This window comes from Oncorhynchus mykiss, chromosome 5 (genome assembly GCF_013265735.2).
Source record: "Oncorhynchus mykiss isolate Arlee chromosome 5, USDA_OmykA_1.1, whole genome shotgun sequence".
NCBI lineage: Eukaryota > Metazoa > Chordata > Actinopteri > Salmoniformes > Salmonidae > Oncorhynchus > Oncorhynchus mykiss.
The window spans coordinates 65,550,387-65,571,406 of NC_048569.1; the positions used below are offsets into that span (position 1 = coordinate 65,550,387).

At 43.5% G+C, this 21,020-nt stretch overlaps 1 protein-coding gene across 3 annotated transcripts; it reads right to left on the minus strand.

Moving 5' to 3' along the window:
• Positions 1-958: 958 nt before the first annotated feature.
• On the minus strand, positions 959-20,787 carry LOC110524355 (ER degradation-enhancing alpha-mannosidase-like protein 3). Of its 3 annotated transcripts, none has more exons than XM_021603928.2 (21): positions 19,368-20,787; positions 19,219-19,264; positions 14,475-14,575; positions 14,277-14,316; positions 14,045-14,157; positions 13,802-13,955; positions 13,298-13,432; positions 12,866-12,971; positions 12,573-12,670; positions 12,303-12,428; positions 12,084-12,167; positions 11,916-11,999; positions 9,460-9,584; positions 9,051-9,273; positions 8,794-8,939; positions 8,512-8,656; positions 8,142-8,333; positions 7,829-7,994; positions 7,439-7,624; positions 7,063-7,110; positions 959-2,307 (listed from the first exon to the last, which is right to left on the minus strand). In XM_021603928.2, the coding sequence occupies exons 1-21, from the start codon at positions 19,490-19,492 to the stop codon at positions 2,024-2,026; spliced, it is 2,727 nt and encodes a 908-aa protein (XP_021459603.2). In that variant the 5' UTR covers positions 19,493-20,787; the 3' UTR covers positions 959-2,023. The 3 variants fall into 3 exon arrangements, with proteins under 3 accessions (XP_021459603.2, XP_021459604.2, XP_021459605.2); XM_021603929.2 differs by having other exon boundaries at positions 7,096-7,110; positions 19,368-20,786; XM_021603930.2 differs by lacking the exon at positions 7,063-7,110 and having other exon boundaries at positions 19,368-20,785.
• Positions 20,788-21,020: the final 233 nt, after the last annotated feature.

A 21,020-nucleotide genomic window follows, 5' to 3' on the forward strand; every position in this document is an offset into this window, starting at 1 on the left:
CTGATGTGATTGGTCAAAATACCAATTAGTGGGAAAAAGACCAGAAATGTGCATAACACTTTTTTTAATGCATGATACCGTGTTTCTTGAAATTGGTCAAGATGCATGATCATGGACGGAGAGGTATAGTTCAACCATGCCAGCTCAGTAGTTGTTCTCTCTGGAGAGAAAATAAGTAGTTTTGTGAAAAATGTGAGCCATTGATTCTAGCACAGAATGAAAGCAATGCCTGAAACAGCATAGGGCCCATAGACCTAAGAGAAAACGAGACATTATATTAAAGATGTGAGGATAGGGGTACAAGCATCAGGAGGTTGGTGGCACCTTAATTGGAGAGAACAGGTTTGTGGTAATGGCTGGAGCGGAATAAGTTGCATGGTATTAAATATATCAAACACATGGTTTCCAGGTGTTTGATGCCATTGCATTTGCTCAATTCCGGCCATTATGAGCCATTCTCTCCTCAGCAGCCTCCTGTGGTACACGTAATGATGTGTTTTAACCCTGGTTTTCTGATATGTAAAATGGCCAATAAGAGGCTTTGACGCCATCGGCCACCATATTGGCACTCCACAGAAGGGGCAGTCCTCCATAGGAATGAATGGAATTCTACAGTATTGCAATAAAATGTTTCAAGGACAAAAGTATTTATTTGTTGTAGTGGGGACACTGATATTTTTTTTTTTACAAATGTTGTATGTATTGGGTACACAGCATGATCCATGCAGATTAAGGATCAGAAATTCATAAATAGTATAATAGTAACCCATAAAACATATTGAAACCCCTCTGATGTATGTCTCCATTCCCTTGTAATCCCAACCCAGTGAAGAGGTTATCAATACAAATACTGTATGGTTCCACTATCATTTCAGTCATGTAATAGTCTAAAACCAATAGAAACCCATAGTCTAACACTGCCTGAAAAACGTTTTAAAAAATTGAGATGACAAAACACTTTTGTTAATTTCTTTATCAATTTTATTAAAAGTTAATTACATTGTTGGCTTTTTTGTTTGCTTGGTCTTCCAGTCAGTCAGCAAGCTCCAGATCAGTATGATGCCCCAAACAAGGATCCCCTCTGCTGGCCAGTCAGTGGTACTGTCTGCCATAGATATAGAACATGGTATACCCAAAGACAGTACAGTATTTTATATCTTGATATAGTTGCGCAACAGTCGGTTTTGTTGCTATACAACCAACCCTTCTATGCGGTCTGCCCTCCTGTCTCCATGACGACACAGAGGGCAAGGATAGGGCCGGTTCATCCCATGTGGACCAGAGGGGTGACCTCTCACACCAACCAGAACCTGCACTTTATTTCAAATTACCTTGGAAATAACTGACAAATACATAGACAGTCACACTAATAACTTCATATCTTCCTGGAGAGTGCCAGTGCTAAGTGATTCTCAGTACTAGCCTTTTAGACTGCTTCTCACTGCATTCCCTTACAGCCAAGTAGCTTAATATTGACCCCATAAATTAGGCCCACAAAATAAAATAGTAAAACGTTCCGACAACATATCACAGTTAAATAAACCAATCATTCAACCAGTTAGTCAGCGGATTATTATTCAACCAGCACTCAGAATCTGCTCCCATATGTCAGTGACCCAGAAATGTATTTCAGAGGAAGACAAACGTAAAAAAAAATTTAAAAAAAAAAGACCAGAAAACAGTGAAACTAGACCAGATGTCCATGGTGACATACCTGGACTGCAGTCTGTTCTGTTATGAGCCAAAAGAGAGAAGACCCCCCAGAATCTGAAATATGAGATGGGCAGATATATGCCAGGGGAGCAACTGGCATGTTGACACCTGAGAAACTAGAGACAGGTGAAGAGAAAGAACAGAGTGGAAGTCACTGTATTCAATCCTGGTAACCATTCCTTATAAAATCATCTCCCCACTAAAACGTTATCCTTTAGGAGGCACAGTCAGCTGTCCTCCAGGCCAATACTGTGGCTGGGAAAGATCAGTGGGGAGGAGAATAAGGGAGAGGGGGGGAATGTGGAGGCTGTCAAAGCTCATCCTTCTCCATCTGCTGGAACGCCTCCAAGTCCTCCTGCCAATCAGCCATCATGGCCTTCACTGATTTACTGCTAGAGTCCTTGTCAACAGCAGGCTCCTGCTCTGGCTCAGGGTTACTCTTAATGGCAGGTCCCACATCCTCCTCAGGAGTCACTTCCTCATTGTCAGGAGCCAATTCGGGAGCTGATTCGTCCAGCTCCACAGTGCTCACGTGTGACCGGTCAAGAGTTGCGGAGGTGGGTGAAGTTTGGTCCTCCTCCTGAGCGTCCCCACCTGAGGAAGGAGAAAGGGGTGAGCTCAGTTCATTTTCAGATCACATTCCACCACAATAAATAAACTGTAACCTGCACAATCATCCATATAGGTTCCGAGTATCCATCCATCCATCCATCCATGTCCTACTCACCATGTACAGTGGGGCAAAAAAGTATTTAGTCAGCCACCAATTGTGCAAGTTCTCCCACTTAAAAAGATGAGGCCTGTAATTTTCATCATAGGTACATAGTTGAAGTGTACCTATGATGAACATTACAGGCCTATCTCGTCTTTTTAAGTGGGAGAACTTGCACAATTGGTGTCTGACTAAATACTTTTGTCCCACCGTATTGTGCACTACCAGTAAAAAAAGTTTGGACATATCTACTCATTCAAGTGTTCTTTATTTTTACTATTTTCTGCATTATAGAATAATAGTGAAGACATCAAAACTATGAAATAACACATGGAATCATGTAAACAATTAAATTAAAATATATTTTAAAAGTAAAAATTCAAAAGGAACTCATACATCTGAGCTCTCTTTTTTGCAGGTGCATAGTAACAGTTGAATAAAAGGAGAGAAAAAAAGAAGAAACCCGCACACCGCTCGATAGCATCACTGTTCTTTAATAAGTTTTACGTATCGGCCTCACAGACTTCGTCAGAGCTTTTGTGCGTTTTTTTAAATTAGCACCCAAATAGCCCCACCCACATCCATTCCATGCATCGAATGGGGTTGAATCGAGGGAAAATACACACACACACACACACACACATACATACATATACATATATACATATATACATACATACATACATACATACATACATACATACATACATACATACATACATACATATATACATACATACATACATACATACATACATATATACATACACACACACACACACACACACACACACGTATATATACATATACAGTGCCTTGCGAAAGTATTCGGCCCCCTTGAACTTTGCGACCTTTTGCCACATTTCAGGCTTCAAACATAAAGATATAAAACTGTATTTTTTTGTGAAGAATCAACAACAAGTGGGACACAATCATGAAGTGGAACGACATTTATTGGATATTTCAAACTTTTTTAACAAATCAAAAACTGAAAAATTGGGCGTGCAAAATTATTCAGCCCCCTTAAGTTAATACTTTGTAGCGCCACCTTTTGCTGCAATTACAGCTGTAAGTCGCTTGGGGTATGTCTCTATCAGTTTTGCACATCGAGAGACTGACATTTTTTCCCATTCCTCCTTGCAAAACAGCTCGAGCTCAGTGAGGTTGGATGGAGAGCATTTGTGAACAGCCGTTTTCAGTTCTTTCCACAGATTCTCGATTGGATTCAGGTCTGGACTTTGACTTGGCCATTCTAACACCTGGATATGTTTATTTTTGAACCATTCCATTGTAGATTTTGCTTTATGTTTTGGATCATTGTCTTGTTGGAAGACAAATCTCCGTCCCAGTCTCAGGTCTTTTGCAGACTCCATCAGGTTTTCTTCCAGAATGGTCCTGTATTTGGCTCCATCCATCTTCCCATCAATTTTAACCATCTTCCCTGTCCCTGCTGAAGAAAAGCAGGCCCAAACCATGATGCTGCCACCACCATGTTTGACAGTGGGGATGGTGTGTTCAGCTGTGTTGCTTTTACGCCAAACATAACGTTTTGCATTATTGCCAAAAAGTTCAATTTTGGTTTCATCTGACCAGAGCACCTTCTTCCACATGTTTGGTGTGTCTCCCAGGTGGCTCGTGGCAAACTTTAAACAACACTTTTTATGGATATCTTTAAGAAATGGACAGAGTCTCCCACCTCAGCTGTAGATCTCTGAAGAAAGCCATTTCTTAAAGATATCCATAAAAAGTGTCGTTTAAAGTTTGCCACAAGCCACCTGGGAGACACACCAAACATGTGGAAGAAGGTGCTCTGGTCAGATGAAACCAAAATTGAACTTTTTGGCAACAATGCAAAACGTTATGTTTGGCGTAAAAGCAACACAGCTGAACACACCATCCCCACTGTCAAACATGGTGGTGGCAGCATCATGGTTGGGGCCTGCTTTTCTTCAGCAGGGACAGTGAAGATGGTTAAAATTGATGGGAAGATGGATGGAGCCAAATACAGGACCATTCTGGAAGAAAACCTGATGGAGTCTGCAAAAGACCTGAGACTGGGACGGAGATTTGTCTTCCAACAAGACAATGATCCAAAACATAAAGCAAAATCTACAATGGAATGGTTCAAAAATAAACATATCCAGGTGTTAGAATGGCCAAGTCAAAGTCCAGACCTGAATCCAATCGAGAATCTGTGGAAAGAACTGAAAACTGCTGTTCACAAATGCTCTCCATCCAACCTCACTGAGCTCGAGCTGTTTTGCAAGGAGGAATGGGAAAAAATGTCAGTCTCTCGATGTGCAAAACTGATAGAGACATACCCCAAGCGACTTACAGCTGTAATTGCAGCAAAAGGTGGCGCTACAAAGTATTAACTTAAGGGGGCTGAATAATTTAGCACGCCCAATTTTTCAGTTTTTGATTTGTTAAAAAAGTTTGAAATATCCAATAAATGTCGTTCCACTTCATGATTGTGTCCCACTTGTTGTTGATTCTTCACAAAAAAATACAGTTTTATATCTTTATGTTTGAAGCCTGAAATGTGGCAAAAGGTCGCAAAGTTCAAGGGGGCCGAATACTTTCGCAAGGCACTGTATATGTATGCATGTATATATACACATATATACGTATGTATATATATACATATATGTATGTATATATATTTTACACCATAATTTGCAAATAAATTCCTTAAAAATCCTACAATGTGATTTTCTTTTCTCATTTTGTCTGTCATAGTTGAAGTGTACCTATGATGAAAATTACAGGCCTCATCTTTTTAAGTGGGAGAACTTGCACAATTGGTGGCTGACTAAATACTTTTTTGCCACACTATGTGTGTGTGTGTGTGTGTGTGTGTGTGTATTTTCCCTCGACTCAACCCCATTCGATGCATGGAATGGATGTGGGTGGGGCTATTTGGGTGCTAATTTTAAAAAACGCACAAAAGCTCTGACGAAGTCCATGTGGATGAAACGTAAGCTTATTAAAGAACAGTGACACTATCAAGAGCGCTGTGCAGTTTCTTCCTTTTTCTCAGATTCTTCAAATTAGCCACCCTTTGCCTTGACAGCTTTACACACTCTTGGCATTCTCTCAACCAGCTTCACCTCGAATGCTTTTACAACAGTCTTGAAGGTGTTCCCACATATGATGAGCACTGGTCTGCTTTGCCTTTGCGCTGCAGTCCAATTCATCCCAAACCATCTCAATTGAGGTCAGGTGATTGTGGAGGCCAGGTCATCTGACGCAGCACTCCATCACTCTCCTCCTAGGTCTAATAACCCTTACACAGCCTGGAGGTTTGTTGGGTCGTTGTCCTGTTGAAAAACAAATGATAGTGGGACTAAGCACAAACCAGATGGGATGGCATATCGCTGCAGAATGCTGTGGTAGCCATGCTGGTTAAGTGCGCCATGAATTCTAAATAAATCACTGACAGTGTCTCCAGGAAAGCACCCCCACACCATCACACCTCCTCCATGCTTCACGGTGGGAACTAAACATGCAGAGATCATTCGTTCACCTACTCTGCGTCACAAAGACACAGCAGTTGGACCCAAAAATCTCAAATTTGTGCTCATCAGACCAAAGGACAGAATTCCACAAGTCTAATGTCCATTGTTTGTGTTTTTTGGCCCAAGCAAATCTGTTCTTCTTGTTGGTATCCTTTAGTAGTGGTTTCTTTGCAGCAATTCGACCATGGAGGCCTGATTCACAGTCTCCTCTGAAGAGTTGATGTTGAGAGGTGTCTGTTATTTGAACTCTGAAGCATCTGAGGTGCAGTTAACTCAAATGAATTTATCATCTGCAGCAGAGGTAACTCTGGGTCTTCCTTTCCTGTGGCGGTCTTCATGAGAGCCAGTTTCATCATAGTGCTTGATGGCTTTTGCGACTGCACTTGAAGTCCTTGAAATGTTCCACATTGACTGACCTTCATGTCTCAAAGTAATGATGACTGTCATTTGTCTTTGCTTATTTGAGCTGTTCTTGCCATAAAATGGACTTGGCCTTTTACCAAATAGGGCTACCTTCTGTATACCACCTACCATGTCACAACACAACTGAATGGCTCAAATGCATTAAGGAGGAAAGACATTTCACAAATTAACTTTGAACAAGCCACATCTGTTAATTTAAATGCATTCCAGGTGACTACCTCATGAAGCTGGTTGAGAAAATGCCAAGAGTATGCAAAGCTGTCATCAAGGCAAAGAGAGGCTACTTTGAAGACTCAAAAATATTTTTCTTTGTTTAAAACTTTTTTGGTTACTAGATGATTCCACGTATTTCATAGTTTTGATGTCATTACAATTATTCTACAATGTAGAAGAAAGTACAAATAAAGAAAAACCTTGGAATGAGTAGGTGTGTCCAAACCTTTGACTGGTACTGTATATCTAACACAAGCACTCACACCGGTCATTCCCAGACAGAAATAGAGCAGTGTTGCAGTTCACAAGAGGCAGCGAACTATAAACAGCACGGTACTGATGAGTCATGTGCAGTACAGACCAACAGTACCATGCTCTTGATGAGTTCTGAGATGGCCAGCTATTTACACAAGACTAACCTGCACTGAGCTGCTCTACCACACACAAAATAATGGAGGAGAGGGGAAAGAGGGCGATACTTACTGCTCTCCAGCAGGATGCCAGGGAGAGGTTTACCTTTGAATATGGAGGCTGCTCATCCAAAGGGTGAAGGGAAAGGAAAGAAAGAGAGCAGAGGAAAGTTACTGTTACAGTCCACTACAGGGAAGGAGAGAAGGAGGAAGACAAATGGAAAAGGAGCTGTATCCTGTATCACACAGGGTGCTCACCATCACCACCAAGCTGCTACTGTAAAGTGGCCACAGGCCCACTATTTAGAGTCACCACTGAACCCTGAAATACTGGCCATTTTGAAATCTTCACAGAATCAAATCTGGTCTCTAATGAGCTGAAATAAGGACCCATGTTCTGAACATGCCTCCAGTCAGTAGCACCCTCTGTTCTGTCCAGTGGATCTCACCTCGGTCTCTGGCCTTGTCACTCAGCAGCACCTCCACCTCCCTGTACTCCTTAAGAGCCTCCAACAGGATGTTTCCCTCCTTGTAGAACAGGAAGAGCAGGGGCAAGGTGACGTCGTCTGTGTTGCGTCCATCGCCGGCCATCTGGAAGAGGGGAGCTGTGTCACTGCTGCTGCCCTCGTTGTCATCTGTTGGGGAGAAAGAGGGGGTAGTTAGCAGGGTAAAAGAGGACCCTGTAAATGGTAATACATCAGTTTATTAAAAAGGTTATATACATAATGAAAGTGTTATGAACATGTATAAATGTCAGAAGTATGATGAGAGTTAGTGAAGCCTTCTTGAAGTAGATTAATTTGTTTAAATTAAGATCCTGTGTTAGTTGGCCTCCTCACCGATGACTATGCCTCCGATGGCCCCAGCCTTCATGATGTGTCTTGCCTTCTCAGCGAACATACACTGCCCCCGTTGCAACAAAGCGATGCGGCCCTGTACAAAGGCAGCGTTGCTCAGCTCCGCACAGCCACTGTAGGGCTCAGCCACTGTCACAAACCCACGCACCTACAAACAGACAAAGAGAGTACATGTTCAAACGTCACTCGGAACGCTGAGAATAGAGAACGTCTGGCGCCTAGGGGCAAGACAGTATAAACAAACAAACAGACAGGCGCCCATCCATTGGAAATTGGCACACTGAAACACACTCACCCCAGTGATGCTCTTGAAAAGGTCTGTGCCAAACTGTGCTGGGCCAGCGGTCAGCACCACTCTACCGAAGAAGGGGTGGGAGATGATCTGTACGGCGCGCGGCGGGAGCTGCTCCTTCTGCTGCTGGCTGGACAGCTCCATCATCTCCTGCATGAAGCGCATCCCGTCCTCTGCTGCCACAGCACTGACCGCCTAGAGTGAGGAAGTAACGGGAGAGAGAGGGACGGAGATGGAGTTAGAGAGGAGAGGGCAGTAGATGGGGAGAGACTGAATAAGACTCATATGGGGGGGTTTGGCAGTTTTCTTATGACACCATTCAAATTGATAGCAAAAACATGTCTCCCGGCTTGTATTGTGCATGATTATTTACCTGTGTAGCGTGTTGGACAAGCTGCACTCTGCCGTCCTTCAGGTGTATAAGGCTGACTCCCATCCTCCTCAGCAGCTCCAGGTGATCAGGGTTGTTGGCCATGAAGTCCTGAGCCCTCAGAGGGGGGCGACCCATCCCTGGCTCACTGAACGAGAAGGTCATTAATGTTGGAGGGCAATAATGTTCACATTCAGTATGGTTGTGACAATAATAATATTCTGCCATATTTCAGTACAAAAAGCACTTAACATGATTCCTCACGTTAGGCATAATGTCCCTTACCGGTGAAGGGCAGGGCGGGGACAGCTCTTGTCCACAGCACTTCTGATTGGATCTCGGAGGTTCCGGGGAAAGGCAGGGTCAGGGAAAAGGAGGCGTGTGTTGGGGCAGGTCCAATCAAAGTTGGAGTCATCCAGCTCTTCCTCTGACTAAGACAGGTGGGAGAGAACAAACATGACCAACTCGATCATCTGAATATTATTAGAAGTAGTATCATTAGAACTATAGTTGGTTACAGCATGTGATTTTACTATACCCACCCAAAGAGATTTGACAGAGGCGGACAGATGAGGCAGAGATGCAGCCTGTACCGTGGAGTTGACTGGAGGAGAGGGGGCGTGAGGGGCAGTGGACAGGGACAGGGGCAGGAGGTGAGCCTCTGTGGTGAAGATGTAGTCCTCAACATTAAACGGCAGATCTTCCTCCTCTGCAAACAGCAGGAACAGGTACTTGAACATCTCCGCCAGGAAGAAGGAGTCCATTCTGAGAGGAAGCAGGCCAAATTTGGAGCAGCAAGGTAGACACCACATAAACCAGTTTGATTTAACTACCTGCCTGGCACACTGTTGCTCAGCCACTTAAACCATCCACCTCTGTTTCCCACCCATCATTAAATGCCAGTCAGACCCTCCCCGTCCCTTGGCTATTCCCCTGGATCTGGGCTCTCACCGGTCCTCGTGGCTCCCGGTGCGAACGTCCTTCATGGCAGCGAAGCCGCAGGGGACCCGGGCAAAGCGGTTCAGGTTGTCCAGCACCGTGCGGCCTACCTCTAGGTAGTAGGGGTCTTTGGTGGCCTAGAGAGGGAACAGTGGGACCAGGGTTAGACACTGTACGACTGGATTAGGCAATAACGAAGGCCACTGAGATCAAAATGTATAGTGCATTCGGAAAGTATTCAGACCTCTTCACGTTTCCACATAAAAAAAAAAAAATCCTCAACCTACATGAGCCAGTTTCATCATAATGACAAAGCGAATACATGATTTTTTAACATTTTTGCAAATGTATTATAAATAAGTAAATGTGATATTGCCGTTTTCTTAAGTATTCAGACCCTTTACTATGTACTTTGTTGAAGCACCTTTGGCAGCGATTACAGCCTCGAGTCTTCTTTGGTATGACGCTACAAGCCTGACACACCTGTATTTGGGGAGTTTCTCCCATTCTTCTCTGCAGATCCTCACAAGCTCTATAAGGTTGGCTGGGGAGCGTTGCTGCACAGCTATTTTCAGATCTTTCCGGAGATGTACGATCGGATTCAAGTTCAGGATCTGGCTGGGCCACTAAAGGATATTCAGAGAATTGTCCTGAAGCCACTCCCTGCGTTGTCTTGGCTGTGTGCTTCGGGTCATTGTCCTGTTGGAAGTTGAACCTTTGCCTCAGTCGGAGGTTCTGTTCTGGAGCAGGTTTTCATCAAGGATCTCTCTGTACTTTGCTCCATTCATCTCTCCCTCAACCCTGACTAGTCTCCCAGTTCCTGCCACTGAAAAACATTCCCACGGCATGCTGCTGCCACCACCATGCTTCAAAGTATGGATGGTGCCAGGTTTCCTACAGACGTGACTCTTGGCATTCAGGCCAAAGAGTTCAATCTTGGTTTCATCAGACCAGAGAATCTTGTTTCTCATGGTCTGAGTCTCCTTTAGGTGCCTTTTGGCAAAACTCCAAGTGGACTGTCATGTGCCTTTTACTAAGGAGTGGCTTCCGTCTGGCCATTCTACCATAAGGGCTTAATTGGTAGAGTGCTGCAGAGATGGGAGAACCTTCCAGAATGACAACCATCTCCACAGAGGAACCCTGGAGCTCTGTCAGAGTGACCATCGGGTTCTTGGCCACCTCCCTGACCAAGACCTTTCTCCCATGATTGCTCAGTTTGGCTGGGTGGCCAGCTCTAGGAAGTGTCTTGGTGTTTCTAAACTTCTTCCATTTAAGAATGGGAAACGGGGCCTCCCGGGTGGTGCAGTGGTTAAGGGCGCTGTACTGCAGCGCCAGCTGTGCCATCCGAGTCCGTGGGTTTGCGCCCAGGCTCTGTCGTAACCGGCCGCGACCGGGAGGTCCGTGGGGCGACGCACAATTGGCCTAGCGTCGTCCGGGTTAGGGAGGGCTTGGTCGGTAGGGATGTCCTTGTCTCACCGCGCACCAGCGACTCCTGTGGCGGGCCGGGCGCAGTGCGCGCTAGCCAAGGTTGCCAGGTGCACGGTGTAGCCTCCGACACATTGGTGCGGCTGGCTTCCGGGTTGGATGCACGCTGTGTTAAGAAGCAGTGCGGCTGGTTGGGTTGTGTATCGGAGGACGCATGACATTCAACCGTCGTCTCTCCCGAGCCTGTACGGGAGTTGTAGCGATGAGACAAGATAGTAGCTACTACAACAATTGGATACCACGAAATTGGGGAGAAAAAAAAGAATGGGAAACGGAAAGAGGGATACCTAGTCAGTTGTACAACTGAAGCCCTTCAACTGAAATGTGTCATCCGCATTTAACCCATCCCCTCTGAATCAGAGAGGTGTGGGGGGCTGCCTTAAATTTCTCAGGGGCAGAACAACATTTTTTTTTACCTTGTCAGCTTGGTTATTCGATCCAGCAACCTTCGATGGAGGCCACTGTGTTCTTGGGGACCTTCAATGTTGCAGAAATGTTTTGGTAAACTTCCCCAGATCTGTGCTTCGACACAATCCTGTCTCAGACCTCTACGGACAATTCCTTGGACCTCATGGCCTGGTGTTTGCTCTGACATACACTATCAATTGTGGGACCTTATATAGACAAGTGGGTGCCTTTCCAAATAATGTCCAATCAATTGAATTTACCGCAGGTTGACTCCAATCAAGTTGAAGAAACCTTGCAAGGGTGATCATTGGAAACAGGGTGATCATTGGAAACAGGATGCACCTGAGCTCAATTGAGTCTCATAGCAAAGGGTCTGAATAGTTATATAAATAAGCATTGTTGTTTTTTTCAATACACTTGCAAAAAATGTCTAAAACCTGTTTTCGCATTATCATTGTGGGGTATGGTGTGAAGATTGATGAGGATTAAAATATATAAGGGGTCTGAAAATTCTGACTACTGTATGTTCATGGATCTATGTCAACTTCTAGACTGCATGTCTGCATAGTTCTTACCTTGTACAGGAAATAGGTGCTCTCTGCAAACTCAGGTCTAAGTGGATGCTGAGCCCAGTGTACCCTGAAATCAGTGGTGAACGCCTAGGGAACAAAGAGGGGTGTTAAAGGCTACAGCCTGAGTGAGAGAAAAAGGAGGGAGAGGAAGCAAAAAAAAATTGAGCTAACCTCTGGGAGGAAGTTGTGTTTCTTGGTGACTTGATACAGCATCTCATGGGTCTCAATGGCCGGACGGATATCTCCCTTCAACACCTGGGGGATTCATTAACAAGGTTAGGAGGAAAATACATGTTTACATTTGTCTCCATAATCTCAGCAATATCTTTATGTACTAAAACCCCTGCTTAGGCAGCTGGTCTGTTAGTGACGCCAGGCTGAGTGTCTCACCTGCAGCCCAGGGAAGAAGGCCAGGAGGGAGTCCATCCAGGTGCGAGCAGGCAGCAGAGGCTTGTGGATGTGAACATCCAGCAGGAGAGGAGGCTGGCTGATGTACTTCATTATAGACGCATAGTGCTGGAAACAAATAATGAGAAAATATGACAAGCTGAGGATGAGAATGGAGCATACTTTCTGTATATTGAATTCCATCATAATAAAGGCATAATAGCATTCCATGATTTCGGCTGGAGAATGGTTACAGCGTGTGATGTCACTCACAATGTTGAAGCGCTGCAGAAAGAGGTCATCTCCCAGGAGAATGTAGGCTTTCAGCAGGTACTCATAATACGAGTCGATCCCTGCTCCAACGCCGCTGTCTGGAACAATACAACAGTGTAACGTTTCATACCTCAGAAACACTAATGGCCTATTTCTACAAGTACAGAACATCAGCGCCTACCCTCTTGCCCATTCACTTCTACCACATCCAATAACTGTCCTTTGTGGGAAAAATCCATGTAAATCCTCCTTTATCATACTAGTTAAGGCCTGGGACAGGTTATCTCCCTCACCCCTGCGGACCCACTCTCCTGAGTGGATGTTGATGGTTGTTCCCACTAGGTTGCTGTTCCTCTGTCTCTTCTCCCACAGGAAGTTTAGGGCTCTCCGTGCATGGACCTGTGTTTGATTAAATTAATTGTAAAATTATTATTTTTAAAATCTTTTTAGCAAAATATTTCATGCAAACTTAGGCATGCATGGATAAAAACAACATAACATGGGTGGTCCTGGGACTCAAAACCCACTATCCTGGCGTGGCAAGAGCCATGCTCTACCAACTGAACTACAGAAGACCATGAATCAATATCATTCAGACACACTGGGATCTCCGAGAGTCAACAAGCTGGACTAACCCTTTAAGGTCTAGTACCGCTGCAGTCTAGTCATGCATCAGCCGTGATCTGAACACACATTTTAAAGTAAAAGAGACAAATGTCTTATACCTCAAACACAGGGTCCCCAGTGAAGCGACTCAAGGCAGCGAACTCCAGAATAATGGTACCAGCACAAGCTGTGCAGGTGTCCGTCTCTGTGCCCGTCCGAGACTCAGGACCCCTGACACCATGCTTCAAGTTTACCTGTTGAGTGGAATTATAAGGCTCAATATAGATGTCATAGACTGAAATACACCGCTGTGTTCCAAGTCATTGTCCACGTGAACTACACAGCCATAGAAAACTCTGCCTCTGAAAACTATGGCAGCTGCAAGCAGAGCACTGAAGCAGAAAATGAAATGATGCAGTCATAATCTGAGAGGGCTGCTGTACTCTTACCCGCTAGCCGACAGCATCCTTTTAGCTAATGTGCTTGCCAAAAGTTGCCTTCTAACCTTATGGGTGTATGTACATGCTTGTGTGGGTGTGTGTGTGACATATTATGGTAAAAACACAACAGCCGAGACCTTATGTTAAGTCTATGTATAGGCTGCATGTATAGTCAGAGCTCACCCTGGGGTAAGGCAGGCCACTGCTGGTGTTGAAGGCAGGCAGGAGTCTGAGACCCAGGTCTTTGGCCATGTGGAGCAGCTCATCCTGGTACCACTGCATGTAATGCCCTGCATCCTTCAGCATCACAGCCATGGAGTGGCCCCCTAGCAGCCCCCTGAAAACATAAGGAAAGTCACAATAGTCACAAACACACGCAAGCACACATGATGTCCAGCCAGTCAACTGGCTTTTGTTTTTTCTTACCCCAGCACACGGATGTTGGTCTCAAAGACAGACACCACAACGTCATTGTCGAGTCGCACATCTTTCAGCACTCTCCTCACTGCTGCTTCAAACTCTGCTGTCTTGTTTAAGAGCTGGAAGTAAATACAGGAGGAAATCAATTAAAATCAAAGCATCCCTAAAAACAGAGACTGAACAAAACGAACAAGGCAGCTTACTGGTCGGTGATACAAACTAAAGAGATTTTACTCACCACTAGAGTGTCCAGGGTGTCGATGAGGGTGAGAGAGAACCTTAAAAACACACGTAGACAATTCAATCAAATCACTGTCCCGTATGGCGAGAAGATATCAACATAGAGACTCAAGAGTATTCCAGTGCCAACAGGACTGTTTCTCCTGTTACCACATCCTACTCAGGCCTGAAGGCAGGCAGGCAGACAGGCCCTTACATCCCCAGTGCGTCATCCACGTCTCCCCGACTGGGCTCCAGCCCACGCACCCTCCCCCGACACGTCAGAGGCATCAGCTCATCTGCTGGGTACGCATGGTCCTGGAGAACACAACCAATAAGGATCAATAGTAGTGTGTAAATGTTGAACATATGTCAGACAATACTTGACATACAGTAGGCATAAATAAGGTTCAAGTAGTTTCCTTGCAAAACACTCTACCACACCAAAATCAATACATTCATATCTGTTCCTGGCAAATAAAGCAGAAATGTAAAACACTTGCCAAGCACTAATTTAATCTGAAAGGACCCATGAGCACCAACATGAGAAGTTCATAGGGGCATGTCAACGGAAAGCTAAGAGTCTATATAGGCATACAGTGCATTCGGATAGTATTCAGACCCCTTGACTTTTTCCACACAGCCTTATTCTAAAAATGGTTGAAATTATTTTTCCTCATCTACACACACACAATACCCCATAATAACAAAGCAATATCAAATTGAGAAATATTTGCAAATTTATTTTTAAAAAAATACAAAAACAGAAATCTCACATTTACATAAGTATTCAGACCCTTTACTCAGTACTTCCGATCAGGTTCAAGTCCGGGCTCTGGCTGGGCCACTCAAGGACATTCAGAGACTTGTCCTAAAGCCACTCCTGTGTTGTCTTAGCTGTGTGCGTCAGGTCATTGTCCTGTTGGAAGGTTAACCTTTTCCCCCAGTCTGAGGTCCTGAGCAGGTTTTCAGCAAGGATCTCTTTACTTGCTCGATCTTTACTAGTCTCCCAGTCCCTGCCAACGAAAAACATCCCCACAGCAGGATGCTACCACCATGCTTCACGGTAGGGATGGTGCCAGGTTTCCTCCAGACATAACGCTTCGCTTTCAGGCCAAATAGTTAAATTTTGGTTTCATCAGACCAGAGAATCTTGTTTCTCACGGTCCGAGAGTCTTTTAGGTGCCTTTTGGCAAACTCCAAGCGGGCAGTCATGTGCCTTTTACTGAGGAGTGGCTTCCGTCTGGCCACTACCACAAAGATGGTGCAGAGATGGTTGTCCTTCTGGATGGTTCTCCCATCTCTACAGAGGTACTCTAGAGCTCTGTCAGAGTAACCATCGGGTTCTTAGTGACCTCCCTGACCAAGGCACTTCTCCCCCGATTGCTCAGTTTGGCCGGGCGGCCAGCTCTAGGTAGACTCTTGGTGGTTCCAAACTTCTTCCATTTAAGAATGATGGAGGTCACAGTGTTCTTGGGGACCTTCAATGTTGCAGAAATGTTTTGGTACCTTTCCCAACATCTGTGCCTCCACACAATCCAGTCTCGGAGCTCTATGGACAATTTCTTCGACCTCATTGCATGTCAGAGCAAAAACCAAGCCCTGTCAACTGTGGGACCTTATATAGACAGGTGTGTGCCTTTCCAAATCATGTCTAATCAATTGAATTTACCACAGGTTGACTCCAATCAAGTTGTAGAAACATCAAGGATGATCAATGGAAACAGGATGCACCGGAGCGCAATTTCAAGTCTCATAGCAAAGGGTCTGAATACTTATGTAAATAAGGTATTTTATTTATAATACATTTGCAAACATCTCTAAAAATCTGTTTTTCGCTTTTGTCATTATGGGATATTGAGTGTAGATTGATGAGGGAAAAAACTATTGAATCCATTTTAGAATAAGGCTGTTTCGTAACAAAATGTGGAAAAAGTCATGGGGTCTGAATACTTTATATACATTTCTAAACCATTTTTCCATTTTAAAATGTAGGAATAAGCAAAGGCTTTGATGTTTGGTCAAACAGATGGAAAATAGGTCTTAGAAAACATCTACCAGAAAAAGTCTTAGTCTTCACACCCCTTGACTTTTTCCACATTTCATTGTGTAACAGCCTGAATTAAAAATGGATTAAATTGAGATTATTTGTCACTGGCCTACACACACACACACACACACACACACACACACACACACTACCCCAATAATGTCAAAGTGGAATTATGTTATTAGACATTTTTACCAAGTAATACAAATGTTTAGCTGAAATGATTCAATAAGTATTCAACCCCTTTGTTGATGCAAGCTTAAATAATTTCAGGAGCTAACAAGTCACATACTGTAATACATTTCATGGACTCATTCTGTGTGCAATCGGGTTCAACAGGATTTTTGAATGACTACCTCATCTCTGTACACCACACATACAGATCAATTTAAGGTCCCTCAGTTGAGCAGTGATTTTCACACACAGATTCAACCACAGGGAGGTTTTCCAAAGCCTTGCAAAGAAGGGCACCCATTGGTTGATGGGTCAAAATGTAAAAAGCAGACATTGAACATCCCTCTGAGAAAGGTGAAGTTATTAATTACACATTGGATGGTGTGTCAATACACCCAGTCACTACAAAGATAAAGGCATCCTTCCTAACTTGGTTGCAGGAGAGGAAGGAAACCGCTCAGGGATTTCAACATGAGGCCAATGGTGACTTTAAAACAGTTACAGTTTAATGGCTGTGATAGGAGAAATCTGAGGATGGATCAGCAACATGTAGTTACTCCACAATACTAAACTAAATCGCTGAGTGAAAAGAAAGAAGCCTGTAAAGAATAAAAATATTCCAAAACATGCATCCTGTTTGCAATAAAGTAAAACTGCAAAGAAATGTGGCAAATAAATGTTATGTGCTGAATACAAAGCGTTATGTTTAGGGCAAATCCTACATCACCGAGTACCACTCTTCATATTTTCCAGCATGGTGGTGGCTGCATCAAGTTATGGGTATGCTTGTTGTCGGCAAGGACTTTTATTACTAAAAGAAACGGAATGGAGCTAAGCACAGGCAAAATCCTAGAGGAAAAACTGGCTCAGTCTGCTTTCCAACAGTGACACTGAGAAAATGTAACTTTCAGCAGGACAATAACCTAAAACACAAATCAAATATACACTGGAGTTGTTAAACAACATGACAGTGAATGTTCCGGAGTGGCCTACTTACAGTTGACTTAGATTGGCTTGAAAAGCTATGGCAAGACTTGAAAATGGCTGTCTAGCATTTTTCTTCCAATTTGATAAGAGTATTTTTTGTAGATCGTGACCAAAAAAAAGAGAGAATTCAATCAATTTTAATCCCACTTCGTAAAACAACAAAGTAGAAAACGTCATGGGGCTTGAATACTTTCTGAAGGCACTGAACCGAATGAATAGTCATTAAACACTGGTCACCTTAATGTTTAGATACGGTTTTACCCACTTTATACGTATATACTGTATTCTAGTCATGGCTCATCCTATATAACTACTGCTATACACACACATACCTTTTCTATTCACATACTGTCCATACACACACATATACACTCAGTGGCCAGTTTATTAGGTTCACAAAAATGGTTCGCTCCTACAATAAATGAGTCACCTGGCCGTGGCTTGCTATACAAAGCAGGCAGACAGGCAGTTCAATTACTGTTCGATTGAGTGCTAGAATGGGCAAAACAAGTTACCGAAGCGACTGAGTGTGGTATGAGCGTCGGTGCCAGGTGTGTCGGTTCCAGTATCTCATAAATGGCCAACCTCCTAGGCTTTTAACACACAACAGTGTCTAGGGTATTTACTAATGCGACAAACAAAAAGTCAGCGAAGGTCCTGTGGGTGAAAACAGCTTGTTGATGAGAGGTCGAAGGATAATGGTAAGAATCATGCAAGCTAACAGGTGGGCCACAAACAGGCAAGTAACAGTGCAGTACAACAGTGGTGTGTAGAATGGCATCTCGGAATACACAACTCGTCGTTCCTTTTCACGGATGGGCTATTGCAGCAGACGATCCCACCGGGTTCTACTCCTATCAGCTAAAAACAATAAGTAGCTCCAGTTGGTTTGTGGTCACCAACACTAGACAGTTGAGTGATTTAAAAAAATAAACAAAACAAATAAAATCACTTGGTTGGTGTTTGCGAATCCCAGTTGCGTCATGCTGATGGCAGAGTCAGGATTTGGCATAAGCAACATGAGTCCATGGCCCCATCCCACCTGGTGTCAACAGTACAGGTTGGTGGCGGTGGTGTAATGGTTTGGGGAATCTTTTCCTGACACACATTTGGTCCCTTGATACCAATTGCGCAATGTTTCCATGCCCCGAAGAATTCAGGCTGTTTGAGGCAAAGGGAGGGTCTGACCCGGTACTAGATGGATGTACCTAATAAACTGTCCACTGAGTGTATATTTATATTCAGGACTCTGGTCCGGAAGCTAATTTCCAGAAATTCTATACATTCTTCCATAGGGTTTTGTACTGTGTAATTAAATAATGTTTGTAAACAGATCATTCTAATATTGCTACTACTGTACATTGCATTTTAGTTACACTGTTTATAAACTGCATATTCATTTATATACTGGAATCTTAACATAGCTCACTAATATAGCTACTGCTGTACATACCATTCTTAGTATATCTTGTGTAAATACATATAGATTGCATTTGGATGTGTTAATGGGTTTGGGTTGTTAATTTATTTATTTTGTTCCGACATTTCTTGATTTCTTGTGGTTTTTGTAATCTTTTTTAAAATTATTATTATTTGTGTACTTGTTTGATATTTTACTGCATTGTTAGAAACTAGTAACACAAGCATTTCACTGCACCCGCTAGAACATCTGATCAACTGTGTATGCGACCATTAAACTTGGATTTGATCTCAGTTATATAAATGGGGCAGGTGCGGTGACGAGACTTACCATATAATTTGAATAAGCATGGTCAAACATCTCAACCACTTGGTTCCTTGAAGGGAAAGAACAAGTCAGCTTAGCTCATTCTCCTTTATCTGAGGAAGTCAGAACTTGTCACACATCTAGCCCAGAACCAGACCATCATTCTCACTCACCTCAGTTTGAGCTTCTCCTCTCGTGACATAGATTGTCCAAGCCTGCATAAGGTGCTCAGCAATAGCAGCAATGAGAACAATAGGGCCGACATTGTTGCGGGGCGAAACCACAACACTGTCCACATAGCTACAACCTGGCTTTTTCAGTCAAGCGCAACTGTAACCGATCATCACATTAATATTGGCCTAGACACCACAACACTCTCTGATAAACACAAGCACTCAGATCTCATGTTCACATATTCAGCAGTCTGTCTGCCCAATGATTATTTAACGCTTTCAAACAACACATTGAGGCAGTGCTGTTTATAAGGCCAACAATATTGTTACTAATAAGCTTATTAATGCCCATTTAGACACCATCTTTGACTCACTCCACCTCACCAAAGTCATAATGTACAAATCCCGGTTTATGGCAGTGGTGTGATAAGAGGTTGGACATACAACTGTATCTAAAAAATCTGACTCATAAGTAATATATTTGACAGAATGCAGGAATGCTGTAGTATTATTTAAACTGATATTAGTGATCTGTCATAAAATGCGTCTTAATATCTAAGACAAAGTTATACCAAGACGTTCGCGCACACTCCTTCCTTGACTCGGTGTCAAATCCCTTAAAACCGCGTTCACCTGTTGGTCACACCTGTTTGCTTTCCGATCACTGACACGCGCGGCACCCGGACCTACCGTAGCGTGTGACACGTTGTCAACGCTTCAGTCAACACAAAACATTCACATACTGTTAAACCCCGCTGTCTATGGCGTTTATTAACACATAGATTACTGACAGTGTAACATTCTTCAAGTCAATCAAAACAAACTCTCCTTTCCTATTAACGTTACTTGACATCCGTGTCTGGGTAAGCGGACACCATAAACGCTGAGCCAGTAATACCGAAGAGGTAAATTCTCGCTTTCAGGTCAACTTAAAACTACAAAATAATTGGCTAATCATGAACTAATTCCGATAACGTAGCTGACTACAAAGTTGTTCCGTTGTTATCGACAGTAGCCCCATAGAGAAGATCTAGCTAATGTTAGCTATAACAATTAGGATATCCGTAAAGCAAGCTAGACGAGAAAGATAATTAACCAGAAAGCTAACTTTGTTGGCTGTTATTTCCTCCTTTGACTGTTCCCTTCTTTCGTCCGACAGTTGTGGAGCCTAACGTTACTAGCCAGCTAGCTAGCCAGCTTGTCCGGTAAATGACAGTCCAAAAACAAGCGAAGTAGGAAAGGCGCCGAGTCCATTCCAGCCGTTGAGTTAAGCCCCTCGGGCAATGTCTTCTGTTCTGCTTGTTATATTTGGCCGTTCTCTGTTGCCTTGAGCCTGAACCCTTAGCCGCCAACTAGACGTGAAATAAAAGCAAAGGTGCTGTTAAGATAAACGTCAACAACATCCGCATCCGGTTAGGATGTAGGTCCCTCAGCCCCTTCCAACACCTAAATGTTGTAGTTTTGTCATGCAATACTATTAAATGTACATTTATTCAGTCAGTCGTTATACATTTGGAAAGAATATGCCTTAAAAAATGTGATGGTAATATACATAAAGGTGGACGTTTGTCAGTTCCTTGAATATTGACAGACATCAGAATGAATGTCCCACCTTTGTTGGTAGTCACTACATTTCCCATCTAGCCTAGTAAA

What these genes read in the sequence shown, in the direction of transcription:
- LOC110524355 (XM_021603928.2), bottom strand. Translation starts at nt 19,492, where the DNA reads ATGTGGACAGTGTTGTGGTTTCGCCCCGCAACAATGTCGGCCCTATTG. An exon ending in ACACCCTGGACACTCTAGTG is followed by an intron (nt 14,158 to 14,276) that starts GTGAGTAAAATC and finishes ATTTACTTCCAG; the next exon opens with CTCTTAAACAAGACAGCAGA. An exon ending in CCCCGCCCTGCCCTTCACCG is followed by an intron (nt 8,657 to 8,793) that starts GTAAGGGACATT and finishes CTTCTCGTTCAG; the next exon opens with TGAGCCAGGGATGGGTCGCC.